Source organism: Mytilus californianus, unplaced genomic scaffold (assembly GCF_021869535.1).
Source record: "Mytilus californianus isolate M0D057914Y unplaced genomic scaffold, xbMytCali1.0.p SCAF_6, whole genome shotgun sequence".
Lineage (NCBI taxonomy): Eukaryota > Metazoa > Mollusca > Bivalvia > Mytilida > Mytilidae > Mytilus > Mytilus californianus.
In genome coordinates this window covers 76,075,722-76,090,218 of record NW_026262712.1, presented here as the reverse complement: position 1 = coordinate 76,090,218, position 14,497 = coordinate 76,075,722, and the positions used below count along the sequence as shown (strand labels likewise).

The 14,497-nt window shown below is 31.5% G+C and overlaps 1 protein-coding gene across 1 annotated transcript; it reads left to right on the top strand.

Annotated features, from left to right (window-relative positions):
- Nucleotides 1–4,758: 4,758 nt before the first annotated feature.
- Nucleotides 4,759–10,628, top strand: LOC127704823 (fatty acid-binding protein-like). Its single transcript, XM_052209050.1, has 4 exons — nucleotides 4,759–4,926; nucleotides 7,436–7,611; nucleotides 8,210–8,326; nucleotides 10,219–10,628. The coding sequence occupies exons 1-4, from the start codon at nucleotides 4,857–4,859 to the stop codon at nucleotides 10,276–10,278; spliced, it is 423 nt and encodes a 140-aa protein (XP_052065010.1). The 5' UTR covers nucleotides 4,759–4,856; the 3' UTR covers nucleotides 10,279–10,628.
- Nucleotides 10,629–14,497: the final 3,869 nt, after the last annotated feature.

Genomic DNA, 14,497 nt, shown 5'->3' with positions numbered 1-14,497 from the left:
AGGCAGCACTGCAATAAAACTTTTTTCTAATATAAATATCTTTTATTTTATATGTTCTTAGCAACATCTTCGATAACTGTTCTTGAGAACTTATCAAAGGAGCAATAAAGTTTATTACTTTTTAAAAAAGGGTGAGATACCAAGGAGTAAAAAGACAAAGGCAATAAGTAAAAAAACAGACAATACAAGTGGCAAAATCCCAACGAAAAGACGAAAATTAATGGCAGCGAATACCCCCAAAACTCTAAACAAAACTAAACAGAAAACTAAAGAATGTAAAAAAAAAAAGATTTTAAACAGAAATCTGGGTTGACTTAATGTATTCTGGAAGAGACAACCGACATGTTACTCCTGTTGATGATCGGACAGCTGATAGTAATTAGTGTAAACGTCAGTAGTAATGTTTATTGTAAACTTACAGAATAAGGCAAAACTGCCGTTACTTGCATTTCTCATGAATATAAAACCTTTTATTTCTACTGAATGCTTGAACTTTAACATCCGAAAAGAAATTGAAGTAGATTTGAGTTGTATTTCCTTCTTCACTATATAAACAACAAATTAATATAAACAAGTACTATGCTGTTTGACTTCTTTTTAACAATTATACGGTAAACCGTTTTGTAATTAACAATTGCATAATGAACATTATGCACACATTTATTACAAAACAGCATACACCTAAGATACGAGTGTAGCTTAAACAGAGTATTCCATAATACTTGTACATTTTAATAAATAAGGAGGAGATTCAAACAGAGCCTAATGACTGACTAATCTTGAAGTACGTAAATAGAAGAAGCATCATAAATTCTTAAATTGCATGGATAGGTTTAAAAACTACCAAAAAATCAACAAGGATACAACATTATAAATCTCAACAATATCTCAGCAATGTCTTAATTACAATGGAGGGGATGTTTGTTTATTTTTTGTCTGTATACGTGGAAATATGCTGCCGTTAACTGAGGGAGTTGTACTCCTAATACCACTTTTCTTGCAATTTTAAAGAAAGCAGTTAACGAAGCTTCATATATTCATTGCTTGAAAACACCAGTTATCGATGATTAGGACATATGACCGTTGCTTTACATCAAATCGTGTTTGAATTAAATGGATATTTGGGTATTATATTGCGATAATCTATATATTGTACTGTTATCGTGTTCTTTTTTACCATATAATTCTGTTCGAGATCTAGACTAAACTCCATACATTGTAAGTTTGGTCCTTTTACTAACTTGCCCATATCTATATACAAATAGTGTATAGTATTGTCGGATTTTCTCTCATGATATCGCAAGAAATCGAACCTATTAACACATTTGCGATAACATAAATCACTTTGTACAGTTGTTTAGTGCATCAACATTTTTCAATAACATGTATCACTCTATACAGTTGCATATTACATAAACATTAACATATTTGCAATAACATGTACACACAGAACTTGTTTAACCCCGCCGCATTTTTGCGCCTGTCCCAAGTCAGGAGCCTCTGGCCTTTGTTAGTCTTGTATGATTTTTAATTTTAGTTCATATTTTTGGAGTTAAGTATGACGTCCATTATCACTGAACTAGTACACATTTTTGTTTAGGGCCAGCTGAAGCACGCCTCCGGGTGCGGGATTTTCTCGCTGTGTTGAAGACCCATTGGTGGCCTTCAGCTGTGTTCTGCTCTTTGGTCGGGTTGTTGTCTCTTTGACACATTCCTGATTTCCATTCTCAATTTTACAACTATATACTGTTGCATATTACATAAACACCAACCAAAGAGGTAATCCTGAATAATGATAAGTTTTTCTATTTTTCTTTGGAATTTCATTCTAAGATGAAGCACTGGATCATCCTTCACTTTATTGGATACCTAAAATACATAAATAAGGGCAACAGTAGTATACCGCTTTCGAATAGTCATGATTCGATTTAGCAAAAACAAATCCGGGTAACAAACTAAAACCGAGGGAAACACATCAACTATAAGAGGAAAACAACAGAACAACAAAGACACTGAACTACAACAAAAGCAAATGCCAACATACATAGAAACGGACTGTCTCATAACAACTGCCATATTTCTGACTTGGTACAGGAAATTTTAAGAAAAAAATGTTGGGTTGAACCTGGTTTTATTGCTAGCCAAACCTCCCACTTATATGGCAATGTTAAAAATACCGTTAAAACGACAACACTACGTGACAGAAATACAATACAATACAAACACAAGAACACTCAGCACAGAGAAATAGATAAATAAATAATATAATAGTACATTTCAACATGTAAACCGCAGAATAACAATAGACACCTCCCATGAATTTACGACAGCACACAAGGACACCACAAACGAAATATAACTGCACGTCACATGAATGGATCGACGTCACAAAAAGTTACTTATCTTTTGTGACGTTTATATAATCACAGGTAAACTTCTAAAAATTAAATAGATTTGTTTAATTAATAGACACGTACAAGAATATTAAATTGGGATTATGTTTGTAATGGTTTTATTTTATGTATTTTCTAACCAGGACAAGAATATTAAATTGGAATTGTGTTTGTAATTGTGTTATTATTTGTATTTTCTAACCAAGTCGGTTTTTCGTCTAAATCAAAACTGTGTATAAACAAAAAAATCCTGTGCATATAGTTGCTTTAAACTTAAAATCATATAAATGAAGTAGCTGATTTTTTATCTTAACTTTTACATACATATAGAAAATAAAAATAAAATAACTGTAATATAAGGCAAGATCGTGTAAGACCAAACAGTTAACACACATGGAAACAAACAGCATAACACAAAAACCCTGTAGACGAACCACGAGTAACTCGACTACACTGACATATAAGACATATGTGAAATGTACCGAAAATACAGAATTCAAACCACAAACGAAATAAACAGACAACAATTCAGCACAAAATGATCCACATGTATAAAAAAGTAACAACAAAATGCCCGAAAGCGAAATATAAAAATACAGAACCACATTGTCTCTAACAGCGAACATAAAACATAATAAAATATCCAACCGAACTTGCAAAAAAAACATCATAACTAAATACATGAATGTTGGATATATAAATACCGAGACACGTCGTATAGCAATGCCAATTCACACTCGGCAAAACAGTCATATTCGGAAAGAGGTCACGTTCATGAGTGTCTTTAAGACAACGTTAAATTGCTAAGTCTTCCAAGTGCACCATGAAAACTCTTTCTAAACTATTAATATTAATTTAATCATCAAATCATAGTGGCGAAAGGGGTATGTGAAACTACCCACTCTAGAGGCTATGTGAATCAAATGTGGATACTTAAAATTCAAAAGATCTACTAGAGTACAAAATATATTGTTCTGGGGAGGGACAAATCAAACTTTGTAAATATATCAGGTAAACTAAAAAGCCGATATAATCAAGATGATTGATTTCTTGAATATAAATTCATCATAGATACCAGGATTAAGTACGCCAGACGCGCGTTTCATTTCATCAGTGCCCGCTCGAATCAAGAATGATAACCTTATTGTTTCGTTTGAAGGACATATCTTTTAACAAGCAATCGGCATTTTAATGGGACATTGTATTTTAACAATACCACGGATTTTATCCGAAATGAATAACACCGGATTTAATTTTAGTCACACATTATAAATATATGTTGTAACTAATTCCACAATTTTATTATCACAAATGTAATACGTGATTACAAATGATAATTCGTTGTAACAAATTACACAAATCCTGAATACGATTAATTTTAATCGAAGGATAAAGGCATCGATGGCCGAGTAGTCGAACTACTGTATCAAAAACCCTGCCATCACAGATATTGTGAGTTCGAGTCCGGCAAGTTGCAGGTGCGTTCGACTCAAATCTTAATTGAATAGGATTGTCAGTTTTCCTACCAAAAGTCGGTGGTTCTCTCCGGGGACTGCGATTCCCTTCAACTATAAAAACTAACCGCTACGAAATAGCACTATATAGTGCGGAAAGTGGCGTTTAACACCGATCAATCAATCACTTAATCTAAGGATATGATTTCAATCTGTTATCACGAAAATGCTTTAAAAGAAGGATCTCTGATTATTCGCTGCTTTAAAAGAAAAAAGTAATAACTGAAGATAAAATTCAATCAAAACAAATAATTTATTATATCTTTTGATATATGGGTCTATTTATCGGTTACTGGTATGACCTCAGATAGATAGTATAATCAACGAGGTCATCACAAAACAAATATATCTTTTCCCATGGTTTATAACGTTTAAATTCTTTTTCGTGGCAATATAAATCGACATCAAGTAATATTTGGGTCTACTACATGAACATGTAGTTATAGTATCATGAACTGCCGTATTGGCAGTATATCAAGGTTCTTTAATTTTTTAAAACTACTCATTTCGCGGGATAAAATCTGGAAACAAAACTAATCTGAATGAAAATAACAAATACTGACTTTTCTATTTCATAATAACATTACATAAATTAGAGGACATTCTACTTTCTTGCAGAATATGTATTAGAACGTTCTACTTAAAAATGATTACATGAAAAAAAAATATTGACTATTTTACAATAACATTGAATGAGTTATATCATTAGCACAATGAATCTTTAAATTGGATATTTAAAACGGCGTTCTACCTTCTTTCAGCTCATATATAAGAACGTTCTACTTAAACATAATTCAGTTTACCTGGTAACTGATATCCCAAAAATTGTATATTGATCTATGACGAGTTAGTTTACTATATAAACGAAAAGAACAGCCACTATATTACCCACAAATATTCAACCACTACGACAGGTTAACGTCTACATGAAATTTAGTTTTGCTTCAATATGGCTCAATTTTTAGGCAAATGGAAATCAGTATCTATGTCAAATATCGAAGGTGTAGGCAAAGCTTTGGGTAAGTGCAGTTTTAATTTTTACTTTATATTTATTCTGCAAGTGTCCTGACTAGTCATAAGATTTATTTATCATATGACTGTTTCGATCTTATATATCATGTGATTTTGTTTCCATCTTTTTTATCATATTATTTTGTTGTTATCTTATATTTCATTTATAATTCTGTTGTTGCGATTTTCTTCTGTTTTGAAATTTTATATTGCATCTTCACGGCATGGGAACGGAAATTTGACTTAGATATTGTAATGATACATGAAAATCGAAACAGTTTTCATATAGCTTACAAATATACATCTCATATAACATACATTTGATACCATAAATTAATTAAAATGATGCAAGAACTTTAAAATTATGCAGAGGAAAACATGAATTTTACCATAATTTAATAATATTTTAATTTTGGAATTTGAAACCCATTCTGTAAATTCACATACTTATCAAATCAAGAGGTTAAATTGATTTCTAATTCGAACATAAACAATCTTTACTAAAAAAAGAGATAAAATACACAAATGTACATGGTTATATCTTCTTCACACACATTTTTCGAGACGACTCACTTTGTATCATAAAGATGACAAATCAATACCTTGTTTACTTCGGTAACCATCATTAAATGTTATTTTGAAACCTCAATCGTCATCTTAAAAAGGTTAAAATATGTTAAACTATGTTATACTAGCAAATGACTATTGTATTATTTATCTATCGAGAAAAGTCATTAGAAGCTTGGTACACTGATATTGTGAAATATATCAATATCTGCTGTAAGCAATTATAGGCAACCGTACGGCCTTCAACTCTGAGAAAACCCCATACCGTATAGTCGGCTAGAAAAGGCCCTGACTTTTAAAATATGAAACTATTCAATTGAGAAAACTAACGGCCTACTTTATAATAAAACAATTAACGAAAACAACTATGACAGACATGAACCAACGACAACCACTGAACTACATGTTCCTGACTTGGGACAGGCACATAAAGAATGTGGAGGGATTAAACATGTTTGTGAGCGCTCAACCCTTTCCTAGCCGTGGACAGTGGTGTAACAGCACATCATAAGCAAAAAATCATGTATCTAAGACTAACATATCAACCAGTACACATCAAATATCCAATGGATTAAGTGTAAGGACGCCATTAACAGTCAGAGAAAAAAAAATGACCTTGTGCAATGCCAAAATATAGGTATTGACAGATTGTAGTACCGTGAAAGTAGATATGTGTATAACAATAATATTTAGTATGGTTTTAATTTACTGATAACAAAATCAATATTTATACCAGTAAAAACAATATTCAAAGATTTAATTACAGTGTTGTAATGGTAACCTTTTAGAATAAGTGTATTTAAAGGATTGATAAGTTTACCCGAATCGTATCTAAATTTCCGGGCTCGATTAACAACATCATCGTAAAAATTTAAGATGTGTTATTCCGTTTGAAATAAGTACAGCCAAACTTGCAAACCAAATCTTTGTATCTATGGAAGAATTTAGTTAAGGTTTTAAGTAATTTGTGGTAACGAAATCCCTGCCTCAATAATTTACTAGTAATACTTAGATTACGCTCATTGCAATACAAAACGTCACTACAAACACGGGCATAACGAACGAGTTGGGATATATAAACACCGTAAGACGGTGCCAAAGGAACATCACCGTCAAAAAAAGGAAAATTAACAACAGGGAAAGAAAAATCATCCCTTTTGTCGTAAATTTTTGTGTAGAGTTTCTGGTGTAACACTGAAATATCAAAAAAAAACAGTGATTGCTGTTATGCTGCAGTTATTGTCATTGTCTGCTTAGGTTAATAATTAAAGGCAAATATTTAAAAAAAAAAATGAATATCCGTTTACAGATATTGTTATTTGAAGTAATATCCCGAGTCTAGATACTTTGAATACACAAAACAGTGAAATGATTTATTCCCATTTTCAGTCAAAATGTCAATAAGTGCATGTAAGCTGTCTAAACACTGTGAACGTGGTCGGAATAGCATGTACCAAAAACAGAAGGTGTGCCAATTGAGTAATAATATCCCTCACTAGTCAGACAATTCCAAAGTTGTATCCAGTAGTATACGTTATGATTAGGGACAAGACAAAACCATCAATAATATCATTTAAGTCGTTGTCTTTTATATAATGATTAAGAACTTGATGGAGAACTTGTGTATTTCCTTAATGTTCCTGATAGCCGTTTAGAGTAGGTTTATAGTTACGAGTCTTCATTTTAATTTGTTAGTACAATCTCAACAGTAAGAACAGGTTCTGACATATCTTATCATCTGCGATACGTAAACGCCATTGCCCAATAAGATAGCATGTTACTACTAAAAGATATGAAGTCTGCAGTTTGAAAACTGAATTCATTACAATAATTTTAAAACCTAGTTTAAGTTGTCCATATAGTCATATATGTTTGTTTTTGTCTCTTAGGTTTTTTTTATAAAAAAGTTTATACGTATTGAATATATATACATGCACAATCAACTTTAAGGCTATACAGATGAAATGATTACCAAGTACAAAGAATCTACCTGGACATTTGAATTCACTAAAGACGGAGATAAGTGGTCAGTTACAAATGAATCGAACAACACACCTAGATCAACTAATACCTACGAAGAAGGGAAAGAATTGGAGACGAAAAACTCATTTGGAAAATGTCTTAAGGTTGTAAAAATTGAAGTCTCTGATAATTATTGTATTCTTTCTATGCAATTTTAAGTGGATGTTTAAGGGAAAAGACTATTCACAAGTGTATATCTGTAAATATGATCCATCTTCAAAGCGTTAATCAATTCTTCAAGTGTGGGAGGTTTTAAATTAATTTCAAGTCATGTAAAACCGGTATCTTCTGGTTTTATATGACAGGTACGCATCATGCAGGTAAAAAGCAAATCACTTTGCCGACTTTGATTATGCTTACGATACCAATTGGACGTTACGCAAACAATAATCAATCAATTGAATTTGCGTTAAAATTACTTTCTTTCTATGTAATATCAACATGTAGCGTATGTTTTTTTTTTCAAAATGAAATGTTTCAAATTTCTTTTAAAGAAACAACGTTTTAGAAAAGAAAGTTTAAAAAAAATAGTTTAACCTAAAAAAAAAAACAGTCCTCCTTTCCCCACAGAAGATATCACGTTGGTACCTCATCTCTATTTTTGCTCCCATTTCTAAATGTGTTACCTTGTAAATTAGCTATTCGCTTAGAAAAACTACGAAAAAGTAATTTTTGCGATATACATATTTCTGTATGTTTTAGATTACTATCAAATTTGACTCTGATACCAAAATGACTGTAATGGAAAAAATGGAACTACCAGTTGGTTGGAAAAATGTGAAACTCGTACGACAAATCGAAGGAAATAAAATGACAGCAGTGAGTATTCATTATGTGATTATTGCTTAGCATCACGGTACGAAGCTATAAGTTTCATTTGACATTCACGCAATCTTGAAACTGTTACTTAACACACATCTGTTCTGATTGCTTACCTTTAAATGTGGTTAAAGTTCGTTTGGCTAAAATGAGATGTACAATTGGGAACCTGTCCTGGACAGAAGTCATTAAATACAGAAGATAAGGAATAAAATTACAATATGGGTATTTAAGACCCAGTTTACAGTGATTGTTTTTTTTTATAAATATTGCTGGATGACCATTGAAACATTTATAAGGAATACGTATTCCCTTTGCTTAACAAATCTGCATGATACACAATTCGTTTTCCTAAATATGATAGTGTATCATATATCACCAGTGATAGTAATTATATACAAAATTATAAACAACTCAGTTCTAATTGATGAATAATTATTAGATACTTATTTGTTAATTTTTAACTTTCATATAAAACAATTTAGTATAATAAGTTTTAAACTAGAACGTACACAAAAAATTACAACAACACAACACAGAAGTAAATTACGTCCCCTATGTGTATGTATGCCTAAAAACACGGAAAATCAAATGCAGCAATTTATATGTTACAAGTGGTATTCCACGGGGTATTCGACGCCTGATAAATGATAAGATGTGCATTTTAATATAAGCACTGTTATATGTTACACATACTAGATGTAGACTATTGCCTTTTATTCATCTGACGGTCAAATCAAACGGATTCTTACATTTACTAATTTAAACAATTGCAGAAAGTATATAGTAAATGAATCCAAGCGTACTCAATTTATGGTACAATGCATGTTTGTGAAAAATCTACTTCAATTTGACAGTTGAAGTCCTATAACTCAGAAAATTGTCAAAATCGAAATGAAATTATAAGTTGTAATTGGCTGTGAACTAGCTTTCAGTAACGACGAGTTCACTTATATCGGTGCATTTTTGTCTATTGTTTTGTGTTAGGTGTTTATTTGTGCTTCGTACAAAATTGAAAGAAGGCATTTTTGCAACTGATTTTTACAGTTTGTTCTACCACCAATGTCCCAGGTTAGGGGAGGGTTAAATGCTCACTAACATGTTTAACCCCGCCACATTCTTTATTTGCCTGTCCATAGTTAGGAGCCTGTAAATCATTCATTGTCTTTGGTTCATGTCTGTCATATATGTTTTTCGTACATTGTATTGTATAAATTCGGCTGTTAGTTTTCTCGTTTGAATTGTTTCACATTTTTCATATCAGGACCTTTTAAAGCTGACTTTACGGTATGTGTTTTTCTCATTGAAGGCCTTGGTGATAGTTGATAGTTGTCTCATTTGAAATCATACCACATCTGATTTTTTTTTATAATAACTAAACACATAAACCACATCTTACTCTAAAGACGGATACTGCGAAGCACTATAAAGCGTTATATAACGCTTAAACCTTTTATATCCTTAATCTACATTTTTACACACATACCTTAAATATGTACTTGACAAGTCTTAATCGATACACACAGTCGTTTTTAATCTTAAGAATATTCAATTTCATCCTGTCTTGGTCAAGATTATTTTGTTAAGTTGTCAAGAATTTTTACTATCCCACCCCACCCTATCCCGAATGTCAAATGGTCATCCCATTGGTAAGAGCAAAAATTAATAACCTATTATGTCACTATATATGTATTTAGAAATGAATTGAACAATAATTATCTGTCACACAACCAGTTTTATTTTGTAGCTGTAATCATATACCAATCCATTTTTCCTGTGCATGACGAATATTACTGTAGAAAGCATAAATTATGAATATTTACTAATCAACTATTACGAATGTATCATAATAATGTCGATAATTATCTAATATCAACTGCTTGTCATTTAAGGTTATGGAAGAACTGGAAAGTGGGGCAAAGATGACCCAAATACTCGAGAAATGCACATAGTCTGAGGAACAAACATAAAGAGTGGTAATAAACGTCATACATTGGTGTTGTTAGAATATTTCCCACTTAACTGTGAAAACGTCTACTAATGCTTACTGAATGTAAAAATAAGACGTGTGTTTCTTATAAAAAAGCGACGTAAAAAAACTACAAAAGAACAGACGCAAAACAGAAGGCTTCAACAAATATCAGACAATCATATATAATTTATTTTCAAAAGAACATCTGATATTAAAATAAAAAAGATTATTGGAGGTATATCTGTTAGACTTTTTATGTTTAAACACTAGAATATTTGTCGTATATAAACAAATGTGGGCAGCTTTGTAATAAAACTTTTTCTAACATTGTTATCTCTTAATTTATTTAATCTTAGCTACATCTTAGGGACATTCCTTCAGTGTACATATCATTGGAGTAAAAAAAGCCAAAATAATGTGTTAAAAAAGGGAGAAAAAACCACGGGGAAAATACAAAAATAAGCAAGACAATACAACTGCCAAAATTCATACGAAGAGAAGAATAAAAAAAAACAACATACAATTAACATACATAAATGCAACAGCAGTATACCGCTGTTCGAAATTCATAAATCGATTGAGAAAAAAACAAATCCGGGTTACAAACTAAAACTGAAGGAAACACATCAAGTATAAAAGGAGAACTACGACACAACAGAAACACAACATTAAAATGTAACACACACACAATGGACAAAACAAAAAGACCGAGGATGCAATGCGGTGCTCTGGACAAATAAGAAGCTTCTGCTCCACATGTGACAACCGGTGTGTTATTCCTGTTGATGATCGAAAAGCGGATAGTTATAATTGTAAACTTCGGCAATACGGTTTGTTAATTGTAACCTATAAAGCAAAGCTATCGTTACTTGCAGTGCTCATAAAGAAAACCCTTTTCTCTATTGACTGCAAACACATTAACCGACGAAAAGAAATAAATTAATTTTGAGTTGTCTTTCCATCTTAACTATAAAAATAAACTAGTATGCTGTTTGATTTCATATCAACTAGGATACAGTTAATCGCTTTCCGATGAACCTTCGCATAATTCACGTTCATTCGGCACACATTTATCAAAAATTATGTGTATAGACATTGTATACCCCCTTAAATGTATCTTAAAAAGAGTATTATATAAAGCATTGTAAACTCCTTGGGGGAGAAATCTTAAACTAGAAATATGACTAATTTGGACATACATGTATGTAAACAGAAGCTTCATCATATTTCTAAATTTGCAGGGCCATGTTAAAACACTTCGAATTAGTGTAACAAAACAAATATATTACTTAAGTCTTTGCGTTGTGTTTTTTTCTATAACAGTTTTTGTAAGAATTCTTTTACTGCTTTGCCTATTATTTCTTATTCCGTAATTGTGATCCCAATTCAATGTTAAAACCTCCTGTCTTGTTTATTAAGATTTTTTATTATTAATTGTTCTTGGCTTTTAACTAGCTTCCAGTACCTGCGAGTACTCTCAAATCGTACTTTCGTGTTAATTCGACCTGTTGTCACAATTTGTAACAATTTTGTGTTTTATCTCGTCTTACTATTTTTAATATTTACCACCTTTGATAAGTTTTAGTATGACGAACAAATTTTCACTTCTGTACTCGTACTATTAATAACAAATTTATTTTTAAAAAAATGTTTCTGTACTCCTAACATCAAAATTTAGCATCCTGGATATTGTTTCTCTGAAAAATTTGTACGATACTGTAGATACTTTTCTTTTCATTGAACCAAATGAATCTCAGCCTTGTTTCTGCGCGTAAGAATCATGTGTCCTCAGCAGCTAAAATCAGATTTCTTTGTAACAATTTAGTGTTTACTAAAAGGATGACAATAATATTGCTGTTTTTTTTTTGGAATAAGGAAGAGGGAGGTCACGGTGAAAGTTTTTAAGCTTGGAATAGTTTTGAAATTCTAAAATTGTTGATAAAAAATAATTTGTTGCAGATGATCAAGAACGATTTTATTACTGCAGTTGATAATTTTACCATAAAAACATTTTCCAAGAGGAGAAGGGGGGTTCCCGTAAGATTTAAAAGTTGTACTTTAAAAGAAAAATGTATCTATTAGCTATTAAGCATCATTTACTGCACCTTTAAGCCTCTGGTCAACCTAAAATTATTGTCTGATCGGTTGTCAGGGGGAATTTTCGAAAGTTCAATAAAACATTAAAAAAATATTTAAATATTTCATGCAAGGGCAGACTAGAATTTGTTAGGAAATGAAGTCTAGATAACCTAAATAACACACACAAAAATTTGATTTTTTTTAAGTTATGCATTTTAAAGATCTAAAAGTAAAGTCTGTTGTCAAGGATTTTTGATAAAGAATTAAGGGGGAGTAAGTGAACGATGTGTCCTAATTTTCTATTTTTTCAAATATTTTTCCTGAATAAAAAAAAAATATGCCTAAATTTTAATTGAAAATGAGTGAAAAATGAGTGAATGAAAAAAAAAATACCAGACTAAGAAATACACTTTTAGTTAAATATTTGTAATATCACGAAGCTTATCGACAGAGGAACAAAATGGTTATAATCAATATGTGCCACAATGCCCATTAGAGGGGTAACAGAGGACCTAAATGCCAAAATACGCGTGAAAATTAAGAAATAGCCAATTTTGAATAATGAAATGGATATTTTGAATAATGGAATGGACTGCTGCGACCCTTCAGCCTTCAGGTGAGAGTTTATCTTTTACTCCGTGTTGAAGGCCTCACTGTTATTTAGAGATGAAGAATAGCAATGAAAGCGCTGTTCCTTTGCTTTTTGTGTGTTTGGTTGTTTTTTTTCTTTTTTTGCTGTACATGTACTGATTTTGTGTCATGGATGGATACCCCATATCCTTTGCTTTTCTATCAAATATGCTTACTTGAACTGTGATGAGATGATAAGAGCTTTAAATTTTCTTCTTGACAACATATATGTACGTTTCGGCAATAAAGGTTTAACGAAATTGTGTAGGTATTCCGATGGGTATCAATTGCGCCCCTTTAATAGTACACTTGTTGTTGTATTGTTATGAATCACAATTTATGGCCAAAATCAGTAAAAATCCGTTAAAATTACATTTAATTGATAAATTTAAAACATTCACGGTAATTCAAGATATTTTTGCTTTAAATAATCCAGAATTTTCGAATTTTATTGCGGGACATATTGACTATATACCTTTTGTTCCTCTATTGATAAGCTTTCGAATGACATATAAGGTATATCTGTAATTAGGGGCTGAAGGGTCGCAGCAGTCCATTCCATTATTCAAAATATCCATTTCATTATTCAAAATTGGCTATTTCTTAATTTTCACGCGTATTTTGGCATTTAGGTCCTCCGTAACCCCTCTAATGGGCATTGCGGCACAATCGATAAGCTATATCTATAATCAGGGGATGAAGAATAGCAAAGATCCAGTGAAAATAAAAAAATTACAATGTATAGTATATTGATTTTTATATATGTTTTGGTATTCAGGTCGTCCATACATTAAAACAAGGAATTTCTGTTAAAAATAGTTAAGGAAACCCACTAGTTTATCCTCCGAAACTAAATAAATAAATAAAAATAAAAATTTCAAAGAGTGTTTTGATTTATTTTTTCTTAGATTACTTTGAATATTTGTTAAATAACACCAAAATGACGAATTCAGAATACGGGATATAGTGTCACAGTCAAAAAATAAATTTTCGATTTCATTATTCACTTTTCAGCTTGAATACTGAAATATGAACTATTTCATTATTCATTATTGAATTTTGAATAATGAAATATGAATAATTGACGTACTTCGGCGCGGTATTTATGACAATAATTGTTGTGAGCACAAGATTCACTGCACAGTTTTAAAGTTTTGCTAAAACAAAAATTAAAATGTAAACTTAAGTTTTGCGAAATTTGTTTGATGATTACCGATTGAGATTTTAATCTAAGAGAACATGGTTTATTTATTAGCTGAACTAGGTTTCAGTAGCTGTGAGTACTCGTGGTTCAATAATTTGTGTCTTTATGTTAATATTTTGTGTGCTAAGTGTTGTGTTGTTACACCACTGTACCAATGAAGGAGGAAAGGAGGAGGGGTTGGGTGGGGTGTGGAGCGCAAACAAACATGTTAAGTCCTGTCACGAGTGCCCAAAACCAGTGGTTGTCGATGCTTGCTATCTGTCATGTTTGTTTTTTGTTCAAAGTT